We start from the raw sequence: 23393 nt of genomic DNA, 5'->3' as shown, positions 1-23393 counted from the left end.
ATGTAAACGTTTGAGAACCGCTGATTTAGAGTGTTGACGGAAGGCAGTGATACAGTAGAGGTTGTTTCATGTTCATGAATGTTGCTAACACACAAAATGAAGAAAAAGAAAACAAGAGGAGACCAGTGAGACCATTCATATTCGCCATAATCCAGCATGTGTCCAGACTCCATACTGTATGTATTTCTTTGCTGTTCGTCCAGTATGTGAGCAGTCTCCAGCTGCTGGTCCAGTGGTACAACAAGGTGAAACAGACCATGCTGGAAGTGGAGCTTCCTCTCGTCAGAGCAGAGCTGGAGGCCATTGACCAACAGCTGAGCAGGGCAGAGGGCAGCCTGACGTGGCAGCACCCAGACTGCTGGAGCTTCATCAGCACCACCAAGCAGCTGGTCCACAGTGTGGAGCGACTCCTCCAGAGAACCAAGGACAACTGCCACGCAATGCAGGCCAGTGTTGATTTTAATCCCATTCATACTCCCCATTTACAGCCGATACAGTTTGGTGACTACAATGTGACGTCATTCGAGGTTTGGGGGGGGTCGGAAACCGTCCTAAAGTTGGCGCCTCGGTGCCAGGGAACATTTTTGATGAGCCGAAATCATGTCGACACTACAGCGGTATTTCCTCATTCATTCAGCCCAGCTTCGAGTGCAATTTGTCGAAACACGATTGGAAGAGAAACAAGCCAACTTCCAAATGCTTGGTGCGGGAGGTGAGCTCCGCAGAGTGGGAAGCTACTGTATTTATTTACAAGCGACTTCAGCGCTAGCAATGAGGGAGAATGAATTGACTTTTATAGAGCCTAACAAAATTCAGGTCTGGGACCTTTCCCAGAACGTTTTTTTCCCCCGGCACTAAATAGGAGTATGAATCGGCCCTTTGTCGACTAAAACTATGACAAAAAATGTTCGCCGACTGTCTTTTTTTTTAAAACAAATACAAATGATGATTAAGTAATATATATTTGTTTTGTGCTCGGGTGTTGTACAAGCGTGTTGTAAATTTGCTGTCAAAATCAACACTATGCAAAATAACTGTGACTGAAACCTAATTGCAATTTGCTGTCCAAATCAACACTGCTGCAGGCTCTGATGAAGGCCTGGAGCAAGCAGAGCGTCTTCTGCAGGAAGGACAACAAGAAGGGTGCCCTCCTCATGCTGGACGACAGGGCTGAGCGCGTCAGCAGGTGGTACAGCTCCATACAGAAGGATGGACACCACATCCACACGCTGCTACAGGTATATGGACTCTGGATGCTGATTTGTTCATCGTCACAAATGTGACGTCATCACAAATGGGATGGTTAGCACATTTGGGCAAGTGGCTATGGCCGTTTTTAGCAAAACAGCAGTTTTTCAGGCAAAACAAATACTTGCTTTGGATTCAGAATCATGAAAACCCCTTGTTTGATACTGTACGTCACAATTTTAGTATTTTTGAGTAGCACTAGTCCCTGCTATGCACAGCTTTGTGTGTGTGTTTGTAGAACGGTTTGTAATGATTTGATTGGCTGATGTATGATGATACATCAGCCACACACAGTGTGATTTTTCAATATGTTCCACCACTGGGATTTCTTAGGACTTTTGATATGTTGTTATTAACATATTTATGAAACAAAACAAAGTTGGAAAGAGTTTCTGTTGCAATTTGTTTGAGGTTTAACCCCTTATTATCCCTACAATGCCTATACTATTTCTCCATGTGTTCGTATGCCTTCAGGACAACATGTCCCTGTTCCGCACCGACATGGCCTCAGAGGAATGGCGCTCCTACCTGGAGTACGTGGATGACATGGTGGTGGAGGGTCTCTTCAAAGCCATCAGCAACTCTCTGGAGTTCTTCATGGAGAACATGGAGTCAGGCCTGTGTCAAGCGCCGCTGTTTGAGGCCCAGCTCCTGCTGCACGGCTCGGCCATGAGCTTCCTCCCCTCGCTGGAGCGGGACGCAGGGGACGGCCTCTACGAGCTGGTGGAGGGACTGGTGGGAGACATCTTCAAGACGTCCACCAAGGTGGACCGCATGGCTGCTCACTTGCACTTGGAGTCCTATCAGGTATTTTATTTATTTTTTAATTCTTTCTTTCAGGCTTTTCTTGCTGTTTATTATAACCCTTCTTAATTTGAATCCTGATGGTTCCAGGCTGAGATGGAGGACATGCTGGACCTGGTGGACCTGAGGCAGGAGGTGATGGAGCGCGTGGAGAGCGTCCTGAGCAAAGCGCAGCAGTACCAGACCACCTTCTCCTGCTACACCCACCTGTGGATGGAGGACCGGGCGGAGGTGCTGCGGCAGTTCCTCCTGTATGGACAGGTGCTGCTGACCACAGAGGAGATGGAGGCCCCCCTCCAACCGCAGGCCTCCCCAGAGGCCCCTCCTACAATCGACCAGTTCAAAGAACAGGTGGAACTTTGAACAATATGTTTTTGTCTTGTATATGCTGTATATGTATGCACATACTGTATGTGAACTTTTCCTCTGCATTCACTAGGCATATAACAACATATCGTAAATCGCTTAACCCATTCTGACCTGAGATCAGATTCTGAAAAAGCTATGTCAGTGGTTCTTCGATTTTTCAAAAATAGCAGACCTACAAGGCAAGCTCGTAGCGCGCCACTCGGTGGCCCGCTATGAGCTTGTAGATCTGCTATTTTTCAATAGCTAAAGCATAACATAATGCTTACACCAAAAATGGGTTAAAATGTATTCAAACTGGTGGCAATTGGATTAAATATAATAAGAAAATACAGGGTCTTTGTAAGATAATTGATTAAAAATTAAAAATATTTTCCAGCCATTTACTACTGTATTGAAAATAGGATAAGTAATCCTGGTCTCTAAACTGCCTCCCCCTGGCCAGCTTGATGGACGGGAAAGGAACTGGTTGGAATAATGTGTTCCTTCCACACGCTACGTCCAACCGGGGAAACTCCCCCCTGTCAGGTGAAGAAGCGGCTTGGACGCTCATGCATAGAAGGAAGCATGAGGTCAGTTTGTTGCTCTCCCCAGGTTGGCGGAGGAAGTGTAGAGCCCAGGATTATTAGATAATTGACACTGGGTGAAAAAATGGGTTACAAAGCCGTGGGATAAAAATGATAAGAAAAACAAAAGAAACGAGGATAAGAGAAGAACATTTAGAGAGAAAGAGAATACTGGATTTGTGTAAGAGAAATAAAATTAGAAAACTACTAGTAGCCATTCTACAGTGCTCTGCAAGCAGTTAGGCGGTTCAGAGTTCAGACTATTGCTTAGGGGGGAAAATCACGGCATTCCATCTTTAAGTAAAACAAATGTTGATGGTTCTACAGATAGAACAACACTACTACAGTACTACTTATGAGGAGATGTAAAATGAAGTGTTATGGTTTTATAGATAGATTACTGTGATGATGGTTCTACAGATAGACTACTATGAGGAGATGTACACGGAGGTGTCCAGGCTGCAGGACTGCAGGGTGTTTGACGGCTGGTTCAGAGTGGACACCAAGACCTTCAAGCTCAGTCTCCTCAACATCATCAAGAGGTGGAGCTGGCTGTTCAAAGAGCATCTCATGACCTACGTCACTCACAGGTACTGCTAGTTACGCATGCTTCTTCTCGTGGCTCAGGAGGTAGAGCGGCTTGTTTGATCCCGGGCTCCCCCAAAGTTGGTGTCGAAGTTGAGCAAGAGTCTAAACCCCTAACTGCTCCAGAGGATGGTGGAGATGCATGGTTTCCCCCGCCATCGGTGTGTGGATGTGTGTGAATGGCTGAATGTGTAATGCACAATTTATGTAAAGCGCCTTGGATAAAAGTGCTATATAATGCACCGATCGTTTACCACCAGAGAAAGACATATTTATTGCAGAATTCTGGGTCCGATTAATTCCTCCAAATGATATTTTGAATGCTATCTTGTTGATTTTTAGCAATAGCAGGCAGCACACACACTTTACTTGACCTGTTCCCACGGTAATGCATGGTTCACCATTCATTCCCCCCAAAGCCTGGATGGTTTGGAGCAGTTTGTTGGCTCCACGGTGGAAGGGTTACACCGGCCCGTGTCTACAGGGGACCACCGTGGCCTGGTGGAGGTCATGGGTCACCTACTGGCCGTCAGAGACCGCCAGACGAGCACAGACGTGATGTTTGAGCCCCTCAACGCCACTCTGACCCTGCTGGAGAGATACGGAGAGAGAATACCTGAGCATGTGTACTCCCAGCTGGAGGTAAGGATGAACAGCCATGGGGTTCTGTACTGACAACAGTATTTTTACATTACACACACACACATTTAGGATACTTATTTATTTTACTGCATGTGTTTTCAGACTAAAGGTCCTTACAGTCCATGAGTGTTTTGTGTGATTAAAGCAGCACTATGTAACTTTAATTGATAACATTTAATTTTGTCCAGTCTGTACGGAAGAGTATGTTAAATAGTAAATACGATATAACTTATACAATCTTTATTATTATTCTTCTTCCCCCCTGCTCTTTGGAGAGATGTTTTTGTCTCTCTGCTCTTCTGTTGAGACATTTAGATCGTGTTCACGACTCACCTATAGACACAGGATCTTTATTTATCCCCTGAGCAAGCATGCAGGCGCTATTAGCTCAATGGTATAAATGTAGCACTAGCACAGGAAACCGGGAAACCATAATTATTTGTGCTTATCTTCACTGCCAATAGAATGAGGCATCACCAAATGATGATGAGAAATAATTGCTGATGCATTTTCAGCCATGCTCTTAGTGTGTCCTTAACATAAAACAATAATTAATATTCTCATTAGGACCTACCGGAAAAATGGAGTGCAGCTAAGAAACTGGCGCTGGCAGTGAGGCACAACGTGGCTCCGATGCAAAACGCAGAAGTCATGGTTCTACGACGACAGTGCATGGCGTTTGAGGTAACTCTGTTCCTCTACTGGGAGCTACGACACACTGGCCCTCATTCATCCAAATAGTGTAGACCCACCAAAAAATGGGCGTACGGCGAGATCACAACAATTGTCGGCATTTTCAGCATCATGCCATCGTGAATTGATAGATAGATCCATCGTAGACATGCGGAGCAGCATCGTCTGACACGGGCATCTAAACATATGTATTCACTCCAAAAAGCTATAAAACTAATAAATAAGACATAATACAATACATTATGTACAAAGACAAACAATTGCATCAAAAAACAGGTGGAGCGACCCGAGTAAGGCCACATTTGATCAACAGCAGACAAATCTCCTGCTAAAATTGACAGGGTACACCTGCTTGATAAATCTCAGGTGGACGTGGGCGTAAGCTAATTCCTGGGCTCAGAAATATGCTGGTACACTTTTTGACGAATGAGGGCCAGTGTGCGGACTTCCCTTCCTTCTCCAGTGTACTGTTCAGCACCTGTAAATGTTTGTTGGGATGTCTTTTAACTTTTAACTAATTTTCTCTCTCATTTCTGATATTGCATTCATCTAGTGCGTTTATATCTGTCACCCTGCAGGTGAAACAGAGTGAATTCAGGGAGAAGTTCAGACGTGAAGCCCCCTTCACTTATACTGCTGTGCATCTGTACCTCAGCCTGGAGAAAGTATGTTTTACACAATGTGTTCTCCCATGATTTCACATTTAAACAAATGTGTTGTCTATCAGTTCTAAAACCTTTCCGTGACCCACATCTAGAGCCCCGTGTTTGAGAAACAGTGGTATATGACATTGTGGTTATATTAATCAACTGCACAAGGTAGCTTGTTGTTATATAACCTTGGTTACGTCTGTAACCTCCAGATGTTCTGTATCCTACAGGCTGAGAAGCAGATCCAGTGTCTGGAGGAGGAGGTTTCTGCGCTGCAGGAGTCCACCAACCTGTTTGAGGTGTCCATCCCAGACTACAGAGACATCAAACTCTGCCGACGAGAGATCGTCATCCTGAAGGAACTCTGGGACCTTGTCACATATGTGCATGTGAGCGCTAATGGCAAATATATATATATATATATTTTTTTTTGCATACGCTATTATGGGAGCCTGGGAACACAGTTGTTGTGGTTGTTTTGACCACACATTTCTTGTCCGTTTATTCATTTTTGAAACAATCTGCATTCTCTCCATTGCCTGTACTGTACATCACGTTCGGGCTTCGGGCAGAAACCTTTTTCCTGCTTTTTCTTTTAATACAATTACTGTATGTCCTTTTTTATACCAAAAATGTGCGGAACTCTACAAGCTTGCAACTTGACACAAGCTTTGCAACTTGTCGTGATCTCATGTTGTGTTTTATAGCTATCTAGCTATATATCTGGTGTTGTGTTTCTAGCAGACTCCTCACTCAAATGGATGTGATGTGATGCACTTGCAGTTTGGGAAAATGGGATGTCAGTTTGTATGGATATTGAACCAATGAAAAGTGTTAACAAGAGCTTGTGACTATAATAACTATATTGGATCGATGGGCCACATGTTCGTTTGGACACCCTTCAGCACCGCTATCCACAATTACCTTGTTTGCTCCATCATTCAGCACATTCCGTGCAGCCTCTAAATGTCCTCATTAGCCACTCACACACACATTCACCTCACCTCGTGTGTCTTTATCTGTGCAGAGCAGTGTGGGGCTCTGGACAATGACCACATGGAGGCTCATCAACGTGAGCCAGATGGACACGGAGCTGAGGCGCTTTGCCAAGGTGAGCTCCCTGCCGCATCACCCCACCACGCACCTCTCCTATATATAGAGCACTGGTTCCCAAACAATGGGTCTCTCCTGCCGTCTTGTGTCACATGCACCGCTGCTGTTGGGAACAGACGACACGGCTCGTTGTGTTTACCTTCCTTCTGTTTGCGTGCAGGACATGAGGAGGCTCAACAAGGAGGCACGCACGTGGGACGTGTACTGCGGCTTGGACCTGTATGTGAAGAACCTGCTGACGTCACTGAGGGCTGTGAGCGAGCTGCAGAACCTGGCGATACGCCAGCGCCACTGGGTGCAGCTAATTAGAACCACTAAGGTGATTAAACACATGAACCGCAATTCTGGGCATGTCATACGTTCATAATGGGCGAACATTTGGCAAAAGTAAGCCCGATCTACAAGAGATTTGGTGTAAGAGGGAAACAAGGAGGGGACCCAGCACAGACCCTGGGGGGCTGGGGAATGAAGTAGTGTTTAAAGCAGCACTATTTTAACAACTACCGTATAGCAAGGTGTTTGCAACAATCATCCTATAAATGTATAGACTCAGGGGGGTCCCTCAGTGCTATAGGGGCTTGACTGTATTACTATTATTATATTACTATTATGTATTACTAGTACTAGCCCTTACCCGTTGTGAGATAGTTTTATTTTGTTTCATGACTTCCAATTTTGCTTGTCTATCCCATTTCATCCAGTCTCCTGATTGGATGAAATGGCTATCCCGACCTAGAGAGACGGGGAGACCACTAGGCTGTTACTGAACACACGCTTTATAGCAATTACTACTATCAGAATATAGAGCTATTTAACACTTTTTTTAACAAAACAATATCACATAGTCTGACACCTTGTGGTGATTTTTGCCATCTTTGGTTTATTTCGCATAATATGCGAAATAAACCAAAGGCAACTACCAAAGGCAACTACCAAGTACCAGTAGACCAACTACTTCACCATATTATGGTGAAGTAGTTGGTCGCCTTTTAAAGAGGATGGAAGCAGTTTGGAGCCTATTATTTCTAATGGAAGAGTGAACGTGAACACAGTTTCTGAACGATTCTTTAGCCCCATGGTCACTGAACTAACGATTCTTTAGCCCCATGGTCACTGAACTAACGATTCTTTAGCCCCATGGTCACTGAACTAACGATTCTTTAGCCCCATGGTCACTGAACTAACGATTCTTTAGCCCCATGGTCACTGAACTAACGATTCTTTAGCCCCATGGTCACTGAACTAACGATTCTTTAGCCCCATGGTCACTGAACTAACGATTCTTTAGCCCCATGGTCACTGAACTAACGATTATTTAGCCCCATGGTCACTGAACTAAATATTGGACCCGATCGTCACAAGCCACACAATTTTCCAAAGATTGTTGGAGAGACAATTCCGGAGAAAATAAACTTTATTATCGACCCTTCCCTGTCCCAGCAACACACTCTTGCGGGATCTAGCACCAGTGAAGTAGGACTTCGCGAGATCTGCCGTCAGACGGCGACGCCCACTTAGGAGACCTTTTGTAGGGATTTGTGTACCATTTTGCCTCTAGTGGCTCCAATTGGGATGGTCTATCTTCATAAATGAACCATCTTGGTTTTGGCTCATTCTTCTTCTGTAGGTGGACTTCACCATGACGGATAGCACCACCTTGGAGGACCTCCTGGCTCTGCGGCTGCATCTGTATGAAGAGGAAGTTCGCAACGTGGTCGATAAGGCTGTCAAGGAGATGGCCATAGAGAAGGTTCAGAGAGTTTGCTAAATAATGCTTGTCTGAATCTTCTGTTTGATCGAGTTGTGTCTCTGAAGCACCCGAGAGGATAATGCACTTAATTGAAAAAGTATTCATCATGATCTGAGAGCCATGAAGGCCTGTAAGATGTTCAAATATGCTGTACCATGGTGTAAGAGGATGCAAATGACAAAAGCACCAACATCAAACCAGGACCCTGTCAATTATATGAACATGGATCTCAATAAAACTTCAATTTACACTACAGTATAGATGGTTATTGCTGTGTCAGCAGTGCTTTGACTATACGGTCTCATTTCAGGTTATAATGGAGATCAGTCAAACATGGGCGACGATGGAGTTCTGCTATGAAGACCACCTCCAAACATCTCTGCCTCTTCTTCGATGTGATGAGGATCTTATCGAGACCCTTGAGGATCACCAGGTACATTTATTTTAGCCTTTCTTTCTTTCTTTCTTTCTTTTTCCTGTGATTAGAGGTCTTCAAAGGTCCACCCAAACCAGAAATACCCAATACCCACATGGGTTCTGGTCCATGTCTTATGATGTGATGTGTGAAAGTGATACTGAAATGTGTAATTTGTGTGATGATTAAGCTGACCTAGGATCAGATTACTGCAGTGCAAATTAGGGGAGAGCATAAAGCTATACATCCATCCATGGGATTAAAGGTGCACGATCATGGATTCCTCCTTCATGGAGGTGAAAACATGTATCATTATAATTGCACGCAATTAATATAATTGTCCCTCATTGTAACCCACTATGTGGCTGCTGGATTCCATTATGGAGTAGCCTATAACTGGCATCTACATAGAACTGAATTTTTAACAACAATTGTCAGGTACAAACCTCTCATCTTCATATCCTAAACTGTTGAGTTTTCCTGCCAAGGAGGACCCCCAAATGTATAGTATATTTGGCCGTAGACCCACCATCTGAAAATGTTTAGTGCCAGCGACCCCCAGAAGAGAAGATTTTTCAAAAATAGCAAATGTACAAGCTCGCAGTGCGGCACAAAGTGAAAGAGTTTTCTAAATAACATATGTTTCTATATACGGTATAAGACTAAAATATAAAATGACACAGATGCTTTCCCGGTTTTGGACTGCCTCCAAACAGACGAGGCCTCACGCCTTTGGTGCACTCTGTGCCAAAGGGGGGCCTGGGCTCCCCTTTGGGAAACACTAATCCATAGCTGTGAGTAAAGACATCTAAATCTTAATTCAGCGTCAGTGTTGCTGAGTATGAATGGAGATGAGAGTGCAGTGAGGGGCTGTCCTGTCCTGACTCCTGACCCGTCCTGTCTGACTGTCTAACAACACTCCTGAGACCACGCAGAGGTCCCTATTGAGGCCTCTGATTTATGGCTGCTTCGCGACGCGGGACATTGTTGTACAGCCATGGTCTTTGTACGAGTACAGCACACACACCGACGGTCTCAGCCAGCAATTAAAAGTGTTGCCTCTTCCACTGTCTGCTCCTTTGTGAAAACAGAAAGAATGTCTCCCTACCTCCCCCACTGTTTCTGCCCGTCTCCAATAGTACAGCATGTCAATGAGAAAATTATATGGAATTCACTATATTTGTGAAACATCTGTCATATAGCCTAGTAGCCAAAAAGTGAACCCAGACATGTTGAGTACACCAAGGTTTTATGTTAGAAATGTTTAGTATGGGTCCCCAGCATGTAGAAACTGCAGTTTCTACATGCTGGGGACCCATACTAAACATTTCTAACATAAAACCTTGGGGTACTCAACATGTCCGGGTTCACAATGGGGCTCTATGGGCTGGCTACTAGACTAATAGCTTCTGTTGGTGAAGAGTTTTCTCTCTCTCGTCTAAACCACCAGTTGTTTGAGTGTTTCTGGATCGAATGCCTGGTTGTTGTGTGTACAGTACACACACTACTATCTTTTTTGGCAGGCATCCTGATTGCCTCAGCCAATTACTGTGCATCATCATCCACCACCATTATAGTTCTCCGCTGTACCAACTTTGATTTTGGACATAATCTATAGGAGTAATGCAGAAATGCTAAATGGCAGAAAAAATATTTTTTTAGTGTATGCTCAATCTATCCGTGGCCGTGCGTTATCTGACTGAAAGGATATTGTTGTGTTCCAGGTGCAGCTGCAGGGCGTCTCTCAGAGTAAGCACGTGGCCCACTTCCTGCTGGAGGTGTCGGGGCTGCAGAGACGGCTGACGGTGGCTGACTCGGTGCTCATGGTGTGGATGGAGGTCCAGAGGACCTGGCTCCACCTGCACAGCATCTTCATGGGCTGTGATGACATCCGCCTGCAGCTTCCCACCGACGCACGCAGGTTCCAGGACATAGACGCCGCCTTTCAGGTCAGCTCTCATTTCGCTGCTGTCGGGCAGAAACCAGCTACATTTTTCAGGAAATTAAGAAAAACATTTTTTTTTAAACGAAGCAATACTGCCTCATCAAAGATGGTTTTGTGAGTTTATAATTTATATTGTCAGATACTGTACTTGCATGAGAGAGGGCGAGGGCGTGGACATTGGACAGGTTGAGGGACAAAGACGTAACTGTTTCTTTTTCAGAAGCACCTTTTGTATACTTACAGACGTAAAGGGTGTTCAATAGCATTGATTTAAGACAGCAACGATTTAAGCATTTTTCAGTGTGTAGCTGAGTGATACGTGGTTGGGATATTGTACCTGATCATGTTTGTGTGTCTGTCTTTGTGTCCAGTCCCGCGTAGTCTCGCATAACCTGACAACTATTCCCTAATCTCCAAATTTGCTTATAGGAGCTGATGTTGGACAGTGCCAAGACTAAGAACGTCATTGAGGCCACCAACAAACGGCATCTATTTGAGAAGCTGGAGGATCTACAGAAAAGGTTTGATGGTTAACGTTCACCTGATGATGAATATAAGCGTTACATTTTATGCTGACTGCGGAAACATTGTGTGTATTTTAAGACTGGCGCTGTGCGAAAAGGCTCTGGCGGAGTATCTGGAGACAAAGAGACTGGCCTTCCCTCGCTTCTACTTTGTGTCTTCAGCAGACCTACTGGACATCCTGTCTAAGGGCAGTCGGCCCAGAGCGGTATGTCCCATTTATGTCTTCTACATCCTGACAATTTTCTGAAAAAGCTATGTTTCTATGTCAGTCGTTCTTCGATTTTTTGCTAAAGCATAGCATGATGCTAACTTGAAAAGGGGTTCCCGCACAAAATGGGTTAAGGTGATATTTCTTTGTTAAAACAAAAAGTGTATTGTTAAAAGGTTACAGGACTATATTCCGTTATCATTGCTATAGATAGTTTGTTCGATAACAGGGTTTCCCTCGTCTCTGCAGCTCTTTATTAAGCAGAAAATAAATGTTTATGAGAGGACCCTGCAAAGATAATTCATCAGCTTTTATCCCAGTTCCAAATGTATCTGTTCATTTATTTTGTTTCATAAGTTCCATTTGACTTGTTTATCCTGTGTCCTGTTCCTGTATGAGTTATCTCTCCTGATTGGATGAAATTGCCATCCTGACCAGAAGAAGTATTTTCTGTTTAGTAAAGAGCTGGAGAAAGGGGGAGACCCTAACCCTAACCCTGTTGCTGAACACAGTATCTATAGCAATGATTGCTATGGCAACATAGAGCTATTTAACATGTAGAACCTTTAACTTTATTATTATGCTGATTATACATCCTGTGTAAATTGAACCGTGTGGTGTCATTTGCAGATCACATGCCACCTCTCCAAACTGTTTGACAGCATGTGTGACGTGGAGTTCTCCGAGGGCGACCATGGGGACACGGGTGATGTCGCAATTGGCATGTACAGTAAAGAGAGAGAATATGTCCCGTTCCAGAGCGAGTGTCCCTGCCATGGTCCGGTAAGATTTCAAACATTCAATATCAGAGCCTCCGAAATCCACTGGTACAGTAGAACGTGTTGAAGAAAAGTATACCCTCGTCCAGTGGCGTCAACTCCGTGGGTTCAGAGGCGCGACTGAACCCCCTGGCATTTTGGCAAAGGCGCGACTGAACCCACTGTTTATCATTGATCATGTTGAAATGCTGCTGAAACAATTTAATGTGTTCTTCGTTGTGAACTGAAACACTGCGTTCATTAACAAACTGTAAATAAGGTACCAACCGTTTTTTTCCACCGCTGGGGGGGCGGGGGGGGGGGGCGTGGCTGCATGAACCCCCTGCCGTTATAAGAACTTTCCGCCACTGCCCTCGTCTCTATCTAAAGGGACTGGTATACAGTACATTGTTGTGCACTGGTATATCGCACATACTATCACGATTACAAACTAGAAAGATGCAATTCTGGGGAAAGTGTGGTTGCCCCAATCGCTATAGGCCCCTGACACTCATTCCCTCCATTTTGGTGTGCACACCTGTGAGCATGTGTAAGTATTTCGGAGGGTTTGCAACAATCGGTTATATTTTTCGCATTTGCGGTGCCCCTATGGATGGAAATGGAACTTCTATTGGCTCTGTGTTGATGCCATCACCCTCGACATGTAATTCAAATGGGGTGGATTGGACATTTCGTTTGCTATTTGTGGCATTTTGGGTAACTTCGGAAGCCGATTGCGGCCGAACGATACGGACTATCAGAATTCGGACTGTGCTGTTTTAATCGGATAGGTCCAGAGATCATGTGTACCGATAGGTCCAGAGATCATGTGTACCGATAGGTCCAGAGATCATGTGTACCGATTTGTGCGAGATTTGGACAAAATCTGTAGGTGGAGGAGCAAAAAGTGTGTTTTGAAGAAAGTTCAAAATGGCGAAAAATCTATCCTGACACAAACGGGCGTGGCCTATATGGGGAGATGGTTCAAGAGTTATAGGGCGAAACGTAAAGTGTGCTGTTATAGTGCCACCATGAGGTCGACACATGTAATTATGAATGAAAATAAATGTAATAATTAATTATTATGAACCTCCCCTCCAAGTTTTGTAACTAGCGCTTACTTACGCCTTACGGTCTCTGAGAACAAAATACATAATGTTCCATTACTAGCGCCTGATCAAAACCATGGATTGCGCCGTAGATTTAGAGAAAATCACACTTGTGTAAAGTGAGGGGCGCTCTTATCATCGTACATCATCATACATCATCTCATTCCGGCCAATCAGAATTTGCGTCCCCAGTCCACCTTCGTCTTCAATTTTTGTGTTTACGCAATGTTGTTGTTTAAACTCAAAACTGGTCATTCATTATCAATGGCATTTAATGTTTGTGTTAGGACAAGGTATGTTTACACACACCACACGGACATTGGAGGGTCTAGCGTCCCTCAATAATAGCAAGTTTTGTCGGCCCGTAAACAAGGAAATTAATCGCTGCACACACGCGCAAAACATATCCGGGAGCGCTGAGCAAGGCCTAGCAACGGACGCTGTACAACATGGATTTTAGCCGTCGCGTTTTCTAAATACGTCTCTAGACGTCCTGGGCCTCCTACGGGTGTAATAATGGTACTAATGAGGGAAGGGCTGGTATTGGAGGCCAGTCTGCAGCCATGATGTCACTGCTATGTCCACAGCCATTTCCATATTTGGGTATACTGTGCGAGACAAATACACACACAGAGAACCAGGGCATACACAGACCGACAGATATACAGAATTATACGTGTCGAAGACAGACAGACAGACAGACAGACTGACTGACTGACTGGCTGAGAGGCTCGAACACATGTTGAACGGTCCAAAATGGAATACGTTAGTGCAACATAATATCGACCGCCCGGAAGCCTAGGACACATCCCTGATGTCGAACTGGACTCCTCCGAGATACTGAATAAGATACTGATCCTGTAAGACCCTGACATAGAACTGGACTGCCTCAAGACACTGGCAGTCTCCTGTAGGACACTGAATACGATTCTGATCCTATAAGACACCGAAGACAGCGAGCTGGTTCCCACACTTATTTGGCCGTGTGCACCCCCTGCTACCTCCTGACATAACTGACCAAAAACCCCCCTGTGTCGTTGTATTTGCCCCGAAAATCATACATTATCATACATCTGCTACCGTGGGGTGGGTTTCCCAGAGCTATGGTGCGAGCGGCCTTGGTCACGGCCACCAGCCTGGCCCTGACGGGGGCGGTGGTGGCCCACGCCTACATCCTCCAGCAGCAGTTCTACCCCGCCGTGCTGTACCTGGGCCGCAGCAGCCCCAGCATGGCCGTGCTCTACCTGCAGGGGGCGGTGCTGCTCTACCTGCTGGGCCGCCTCCTCCGCGTGGTGTTCTTCGGCGCGCTGCGCGCCGCTGAGACGGAGCGCCTGGTGGAGCGCTGCGGCTACGCCGCCACCGAGACGTGCGTGGCGTTCACGGTGTTCCGCGACGACGCGTCGCCGCGCTTCGTGGCGCTCTTCACGCTGCTGCTGTTCCTCAAGTGCTTCCACTGGCTGGCCGAGGACCGCGTGGACACCATGGAGCGCAGCCCGCGCGACGCCGCCTCGCCGCTGTTCCACCTGCGCGTGCGCTCGCTGCTGTCCCTGCTGGCCATGCTGGACGTGCTGTTCGTGTGGCACGCCTGGCGCAGCGTGGTGAGCCGCGGGCCGTCGGTGCAGCTGGTGTTCGGCCTGGAGTACGCCGTGATGCTGACCATGGCGCTGACCACGCTGGTCAAGTACCTGCTGCACAGCGCCGAGCTGCGTGGCGGCCACCAGGGGGCGTCCGCGTCCTCCTGGCACGACAAGGCGGTCTACATGCTCTACACGGAGCTGGTGACGGGCGGCGCGACGGCGCTGCTGCACCTGGCCTTCATCTGCGTCGTGCTCTGGGCGCACAGCTTCCCGCTGTTCGCCACGCGGCCGCTCTACCTGGCGCTGCGGACACTGCGGAGGGCCGCCACGGACGTGGTGATGTCGCGGCGCGCCGTGCGCCACATGAACGCCGCATACCCCGGCGCCACGGCGGCCGACCTGCGGGCCGCCGACAGCACGTGCGTGGTGTGTCGGGAGGAGATGGCGCCGGTGGTGGGCGGAGCCAAGAAGCTGCCCTGCGGCCACATCTTCCATGGCGGCTGCCTGCGCTCCTGGTTCCAGAGGCAGCGCACCTGTCCCATCTGCCGTGCCGACGTGCTTCACACGGCGGCTCCCCATCAGCACGCTCAAGCCTCGGCCGAAGCGCTCGCCACTCCCCCTGCTAGCGCGGCGGCTCCTGGAATGCCGCTGCCGCCGCCTGGCTTTCCTCCCGTCGCCTTGTTCCCCGTCTGGGCTCCCTTCTCTTCTGGAGCGCCCCCTGGTGGTGGTATTGGTGGTGCTGCTGACGCAGAGGAGGCCACGGGGGAAACCCCGTCCGCTGCTGTGGGGGAGACGCTCCCTTCCGGCTTCCCCGCTTTCTCCTTCCCGCCAGCTCCGTCGTGGCTGCTCCATGTGCCGCCGGCTGCTCCTCCCTCCACGTCGTCCATGCCTGCTCCTCTGTCTGAGGAGGAGAGGCTCCAGTGTCTCCAGGACATTTACTCTCTGCTGGACGCAGCCATGCTCAACATCCACCACTACCTCAGCAACCTGGCTGCTGTTGCTGCTCCTCCTCCAGGCCAGGAGAACCCCTCCCAGAGCCTCTGGAATGCTGATGCTCCTCCATCCAACCAGGAGAACCACTCACAGAGCCTCTGAGCTGCTGCTCCTCCCCCCACCGGGCAGGAGAACCACTCACAGAGCCTCTGAGATGCTGATGCTCCTCCCCCCAACCAGGAGAACCACTCACAGAGCCTCTGAGCTACTGCTCAAGCCCCCACCGGGCAGTAGAACCACTCACAGAGCCTCTGAGATGTTGATGCTCCTCCCCCCAACTAGGAGAACCACTCACAGAGCCTCTGAAATGCTGATGCTCCTCCTCCCCAACAAGGAGAACCACTCACTCTTATCTGGAGTGAGCCCGTCAGGCCCCTGCCTGGAAGACAGCCTTCAGGTCATGGTCCAACCCCAGTAGACATTCACGACATTCAGGACAGGTACCTGAATGCCCTAAATGTCTACTGGGGATGTCTACAGAAGGTACCTGCATGTCTACTGCTGTTCATTGCTGTAATTGGTGTTGCTGTGATGCTATTAGACAAGGAGGGTGTCTTTATTTATTACAGAATACCGGTAGTCATTTAAAAACCTCCTAGTCACACGCATTGATTATTTCAACTAACATGCAGTAAACCTCATATTCCTGATTGAACAGGCAGAATGAGACAGAGCTGAGTTGCTGCCAGAAATGTGGGTGTGGTGATCTGTCCAGACTGGTCGACTACACCTGCAGAATCTACACGGTGTGAGTACATAGTCTGAAGGAGAACCACTGAGGAGGATACTGGATACATGTGCCTACAGATACCATTTTACTATAGACTGCATCAATCAGGACATCTCGGAAGTGAAAGAGCTGATGGAGAACGTAGAAGACGTGGTGACGAGGAACAGAGGACACTTTGAGCCTTCAGACTCCAGAGAAGACGGGTCTGTCAGAGGCACCGGACACCTCAGGGAGGGACATGAGACGAGACAGAAGACTGTTTGAAACACTGAAAGGAGAGAAGACATTAACCAATGAAGAATGGAACAGCCTGGAAGAATAGAGGAGGAAGGGAGGAGGAGAAGAGAGGATGTGGCAGGCTGGCCATACATCCCCGTTTCCTCTTTTGGGGGGCTATCCATGGAACGCTGGTACAGTCCATTAAAGTGTATGTGGTATTTACAATGTACGTTAATGGTTCGTTTGGAAAAACACTCCGAGAGGCAGACTTCTGGAATGTGTATTATTCATAACCCAATTCTGCCATAGCAGCATGCTTCTCTCCTCGTCCTCACGACGCGCAGGTAAAAGTCTCGCTGTTGCTGCACTGCACTGAAATCTCCTCCGTGAATAAATTCTAATTCCAAAACACTGTGACTATGCCATATCACCATTGAAATGCAGAAAAAACTAGGCTACTGTTTTCGTCTCAAAGGAACTTGTGTCTGTCGCAAATAAAAGTTCTGACAACACGCTCATGAATTGTCAACATTACAAAGCCTACAGCTTCGTTTGGTAGATTCCAGAGGGAAGAATTCTGTGTCCACACTCTACTCAACGAGGCCTGGGGGTGGCCTGCAATTGAACTGCGATTTCGGAATAAAACGTGTAACGTATTTGAATTCCGTTTGAACCACGAAAAAGTCCAAAGTTCTGTGAGCTTGCTAAAAGTTTAAATCGCGTTTCTATGACAAAGTATGCCAGAGTAATGAGGCTGCAAAGGTGAGGTTTATTTGGAGATAAAATCCCATAGATTCTCTATGGGAGAAAAAATATATAAATAAAGTTAAATATTTAAAAATAATAATATAAACTTAAAAAACAAACAAAGAAAGTAAGTGCTTACTGTATGTTTTGTAATGATAATCAAAATCTACAAAGTAACTAAAGTTTTCAAATAATTAGCCCTTCACTAAATCCCACCCCAAAAAGCGATTGTCCAATGCCAATCCAAATAGTTTAGCAACGGTTGCTATGCAGGTCAAGCTTTCTTTGCTGCCAACGTGCCTATTGGTACCACTGGTTAACGTGTCGCCTTGCCCTTGCATCAGGTGGAGGTCTGGCTGACCCGGCTGGAGAGCGCCATGAGGGCCAGTGTCAGAGGTCAGCTGTCCGAGGCGGTGTGTGTGTACGAGGACAGGCCCAGGGAGCAGTGGGTGCTGGACTTCCCTGGCCAGGTGGCCCTCACCGGCTCTCAGGTCTGGTGGAGCAACGATATGCACCTGGCCTTCGGGAGGCTGGAGGAAGGCTTCGAGTCCGCTCTGAAAGACTACAATAAGAAACAGGTCGGTTTTATGAGGATTTAATTTTAAACATTGTCTTTATAGATTTTTTTCAACCACTGTAAAGGAGTGGTTCACCCATACATTAATTAAATTATTGGCTTAGGAATGTGGCAACAACTAAAAATATCCATTAATTCAAGGCTTCATGGCGTGTGTAATTGATGTAATTGGGTGAACTACTGCTTTAATAAAACTAAAATCTATATACTAAGTTGACTAGGGTTCCCCAGGGATCTGTATACTTGGCCTCAGGTACTTTATTACACAAAACCTCTTAGCCAAGCTTGTAGATTGAGCTTATAAATCTGCTATTTTCACCAATTGTAGTGACACTAGGGGCATGTGGTTAAATTAACTGCATGTTATCCTGTTGTAACACGTCCTGTAAACTGGACAACTAAAACAATTTAGCCAACTCTCATCTCAAACTCTCGATACTCTAAAGAACAAAAAGAATGATCTACCTTGGTTTTACAGAAACAAAAAACATCATGTCATGAAGCACTTCTTTGTTTCGTTTTTTGAAGCTGTCAACTTCAAGATGTATAATCAATCACAAAACGACAAAAGGCATAAATTGTAGGGATAAAAAAGACAAGGCGGCCCGGCAGCCCAGACCACGATATCATCTCTTTCGGGTGGAAACCTCGTATGTCCAAAACTGTTCCTACTTCCTATTCAGGATTCAAATAAAAAAATCGCAAAAGTAGCAGAGTGGAGCGTTTCGAACTTGTGGATCTGCTACTTTGAATGGTTTTGTGTGACGCTGTAGTGTGATTAAGTTGGGTGTTGATTTATGATTTTTTGTAATTTTTTATGAAATAAAAATGGAGATAGCAGGTTTTTGCCCCACAACGACAGTATTATGTTTACTCCAAATCCATCCATGCACCTGCAGTGGAGGTGGGTACAGCTGTCAGGTCACACACGCACGCATGCACACACAAACACCTGTTCCATTCTGTCCCACAGTCAGTGTGACCTGAGTGGAAGGCTTTGGGGGTTCAGTAGCCATGCTGTGGGGCTGAGCTCACAGTTGGTGTATTATAAATGCTGTCAGTTTCATCAGCGCTACTTAAGGTTAGCATGTCCTTGGCCCGCTGTTTGAATAATCTCTCTATCTCTCTCTCTCTCTCTCTCTCTCTCTCTCTCTCTCTCTCTCTCTCTCTCTCTCTCTCTCTCTCTCTCCCCAACTCTCTCTACTACTGCACTGATTGAATCTGCTGTCATGCACCAACTGGTGATAAATGCAGGCCCTCCACTTGTGTTTTAGTCAAAAGAGGAAACGGGAGTGTGCGAGATTACTTCTCATTTGACGTGATGTTATGAGGGTCCAGAACACTGTGTTCATATTATTACATTGGGGCAGTGGCACACACACGCACACCCTTTGATGATGAGGTTCATGCCTATTTGGCCTACATACAAGAATGTGTAACCTTGCATAATGCAAGCAATGTCACTTCTGACAGAAACAAATGGTTCTAAAACGTTATACATGTCGGACTGATGAGGAAACCTCGCTCGGCACACTGTAAACACGTCAGGCTACTATTCTTTGCATAGCTTTCAATATTAGGGCTTCAGCTAACGGTTATTTTTTATTAGTGATTGCTGTATTGATTACATTTTGTGTCAACGTCAAGGTCACATTAATTTGTATGTCCCAATCTGGGCAACTCAATTTAAGGCAGATGATAAAAAAAAATCTAAAAACACAGTACTTACAGTAAACACATACATAGACAAGAACAGATGTATATTATCACAAGATCCAGATAATATTAAATATAAAGTGCAACTACAGCCATCGTCACCACCCACCCCCTGACAGCTAGCCTCCTGCTTCCGTTGTTGATGGCATGAATGGAAGTTCATTCAAGTTTGGTTTATTCTCAAAATTTTCAGTGTCGTCGAGTAATACAATATCATATACTGTAGAAAGAAACAAAAAAACACCACAGTACATCAGAAGATCAGGAAAAGAAACCCAAAAGATATACATGTGAATTACATAGGTTTACAAATAAAAAGCTAAGACAAATTTCAATACGATCTCAAGAGTACCAATGTGGTTTGCAGGTCATTCCAGTCATTCCAGAAGTAGGTATGAATGAGAATTTGTACCTCTTGTTTTTAGTTGCAGGGGTCTTTAACCATTGGCCGGAAGTACCGAATGCCGAATACCGATACCAGAGAATAATATTTATGATAATAATAAAAAAATGAAAATGACTTATTTTATCTCGTGTTGTTAATAGCAGACTCCTCACTTGCAGTTTGGGCATCTCCAAAGCAAACTCCACATGCCCCAACATTTTATTTACCTGCCATAGTGTCAACCCCTTACTCCTTGCCGGATCTGTGGTTAGACTGGCATACTTGCCGATACCGATATGATACGATATGACCAAAAAGGGCCAATACCGATACTTTTCTGATACTGATACAGTATCGGGACATCCCTAGCCGGAAGGCAAGAATTAATATTCTAATAGATATTTTATAATCGACTAAATTGTTTATACTGATTAAACACTTAAGCCCTCACTTTCTTTTACTCCTCCTTCAATGGCCCAGATTGTCCAGCTGAACTCGCTGATCAACATGCTGCTGGGAGATCTGAGTTCTGGAGACAGACAGAAGATCATGACCGTCTGTACCATTGATGTCCACGCCAGAGACGTGGTGTCCAACCTCATCAGTCTAAAGGTTAGATCATGTGTTCTGAGGCCCTGTGTAGCGCTGTACACAGTGCTACACATACGACTGCGTGGATTTGTTCAGCTCCAACCAAGTGGTCAAGTTTGCAGATGACACCACAGCCATAGGCTTGATCACGAGCGATGACGAAACAGCCTACAGGAGAGAAGTGGAGAACAACCTGGCTGTCAACGTTGACAAAACTAAAGAGATAATCTTTGACTAGAATAGGTCTTTGGTTGATATATCTCGTGTCTCTTACCCCCTCAGGTCACCAGCTCCCAGGCATTCAAGTGGCTGTCCCAGCTGCGTCACCGCTGGGACGACACAGAGCAGCACTGCTACGCTAACATCTGTGACGCTCAATTCCTCTACTCCTACGAGTACCTGGGCAACACCCCCCGCCTGGTCATCACACCCCTCACAGACAGGTAACACACACCCCCCGCCTGGTCACCACACCCCTCACAGACAGGTAACACACACCCCCCACCTGGTCATCACACCCCTCACAGACAGGTAACACACCCCCCACCTGGTCATCACACCCCTCACAGACAGGTAACACACACCCCCCACCTGGTCATCACACCCCTCACAGACAGGTAACACACACCCCCCACCTGGTCATCACACCCCTCACAGACAGGTAACACACACCCCCCACCTGGTCATCACACCCCTCACAGACAGGTAACACACCCCCCACCTGGTCATCACACCCCTCACAGACAGGTAACACACACCCCCCACCTGGTCATCACACCCCTCACAGACAGGTAACACACACCCCCCACCTGGTCATCACACCCCTCACAGACAGGTAACACACACCCCCCACCTGGTCATCACACCCCTCACAGACAGGTAACACACACCCCCCACCTGGTCACCACACCCCTCACAGACAGGTAACACACACCCCCCACCTGGTCACCACACCCCTCACAGACAGGTAACACACCCCCCACCTGGTCATCACACCCCTCACAGACAGGTAACACACACCCCCCACCTGGTCACCACACCCCTCACAGACAGGTAACACACACCCCCCACCTGGTCATCACACCCCTCACAGACAGGTAACACACACCCCCCACCTGGTCACCACACCCCTCACAGACAGGTAACACACACCCCCGCCTGGTCACCACACCCCTCACAGACAGGTAACACACACCCCCCACCTGGTCATCACACCCTTGACAGACAGGTAAACTAACTAACACACGCCATCTATTCAGTAGTATCATGAAGAGCAGAGCCTCTCAACGTTTTATTTGACATTCACCATGAGATAAGGATCTAATATATCATCGCTGTCGGGCAGAAACCTAGCCCTTATCTCCAAATTTTACTTTTCTCGTAAATGAAAATAATTGCCCTACTTGATCATATACAGGTGTCACACAAGAGCATCAAAAGTAGCAGATCTATAAGCTCATAACTCAAGCTTTACGATCCAGACGAGATGAGATGTCAAAGATTAGATCACGTGTAACTATATTATTAGGTGCAACGGCAGCCATTGTCGACAAGAGATGGAATAAGACATATAAATCTTGATATAGCAACGTCAAAACGTGTCAAGTTGTGTCAAAGAAAAATCAGTAAAACCCTCATCTACCCATCTGTAACTGTGTGAAGTTCTGAAGTATAGAGTTAAGGTCCCAAAACCCTCATCTACCCATCTGTAACTGTGTGAAGTATAGAGTTAAGGTCCCTGAACACAGAGCGTGTTTTTCTGATTTTTTGCGGCTTTTCGGTTTTCCGAAAAACGCGCTCAATGTGCAACCACCTTTACGGATGGATACATGTGGTTATATTTGTACATTCTCAAGAGTTAAATGAACCCAGAGGACTTGACTCTACTGTGTGTACTGTAGGTGTTACATCACACTGACCCAGTCTCTACTGTGTGTACTGTGTAGGTGTTACATCACACTGACCCAGTCTCTACTGTGTGTACTGTGTAGGTGTTACATCACACTGACCCAGTCTCTACTGTGTGTACTGTGTAGGTGTTACATCACACTGACCCAGTCTCTACTGTGTGTACTGTGTAGGTGTTACATCACACTGACCCAGTCTCTACTGTGTGTACTGTGTAGGTGTTACATCACACTGACCCAGTCTCTACTGTGTGTACTGTGTAGGTGTTACATCACACTGACCCAGTCTCTACTGTGTGTACTGTAGGTGTTACATCACACTGACCCAGTCTCTACTGTGTGTACTGTTTAGGTGTTACATCACACTGACCCAGTCTCTACTGTGTGTACTGTGTAGGTGTTACATCACACTGACCCAGTCTCTACTGTGTGTACTGTGTAGGTGTTACATCACACTGACCCAGTCTCTACTGTGTGTACTGTGTAGGTGTTACATCACACTGACCCAGTCTCTACTGTGTGTACTGTGTAGGTGTTACATCACACTGACCCAGTCTCTACTGTGTGTACTGTG

The 23393-nt window shown here is 46.5% G+C and overlaps 1 protein-coding gene across 1 annotated transcript in view; it reads left to right on the top strand.

Moving 5' to 3' along the window:
* LOC308318674 (dynein axonemal heavy chain 11) overlaps positions 1 to 23393 on the top strand; it is a gene marked incomplete at both ends in the record, with an annotated part of 95700 nt that overhangs the window by 7260 nt on the left and 65047 nt on the right. Inside the window, 20 exons of the mRNA XM_080768298.1 lie at positions 204 to 446; positions 1086 to 1238; positions 1723 to 2055; positions 2143 to 2403; positions 3405 to 3574; positions 3989 to 4211; positions 4779 to 4895; positions 5483 to 5569; positions 5785 to 5943; positions 6582 to 6665; positions 6828 to 6986; positions 8295 to 8417; positions 8728 to 8850; positions 10557 to 10781; positions 11207 to 11298; positions 11381 to 11507; positions 12141 to 12293; positions 17988 to 18221; positions 20802 to 20933; positions 21195 to 21355. Of these exons, the coding sequence (XP_080624424.1) occupies positions 204 to 446; positions 1086 to 1238; positions 1723 to 2055; positions 2143 to 2403; positions 3405 to 3574; positions 3989 to 4211; positions 4779 to 4895; positions 5483 to 5569; positions 5785 to 5943; positions 6582 to 6665; positions 6828 to 6986; positions 8295 to 8417; positions 8728 to 8850; positions 10557 to 10781; positions 11207 to 11298; positions 11381 to 11507; positions 12141 to 12293; positions 17988 to 18221; positions 20802 to 20933; positions 21195 to 21355 (3359 nt within the window). The remainder of the gene's footprint in view (positions 1 to 203; positions 447 to 1085; positions 1239 to 1722; positions 2056 to 2142; positions 2404 to 3404; positions 3575 to 3988; positions 4212 to 4778; positions 4896 to 5482; positions 5570 to 5784; positions 5944 to 6581; positions 6666 to 6827; positions 6987 to 8294; positions 8418 to 8727; positions 8851 to 10556; positions 10782 to 11206; positions 11299 to 11380; positions 11508 to 12140; positions 12294 to 17987; positions 18222 to 20801; positions 20934 to 21194; positions 21356 to 23393) is intronic.

This window comes from Protomyctophum bolini (assembly GCF_963924005.1).
Source record: "Protomyctophum bolini genome assembly, chromosome: 7".
NCBI lineage: Eukaryota > Metazoa > Chordata > Actinopteri > Myctophiformes > Myctophidae > Protomyctophum > Protomyctophum bolini.
Note: the sequence above shows the minus strand (reverse complement) of the source record. Positions and strands in the feature narration are given on the sequence as shown.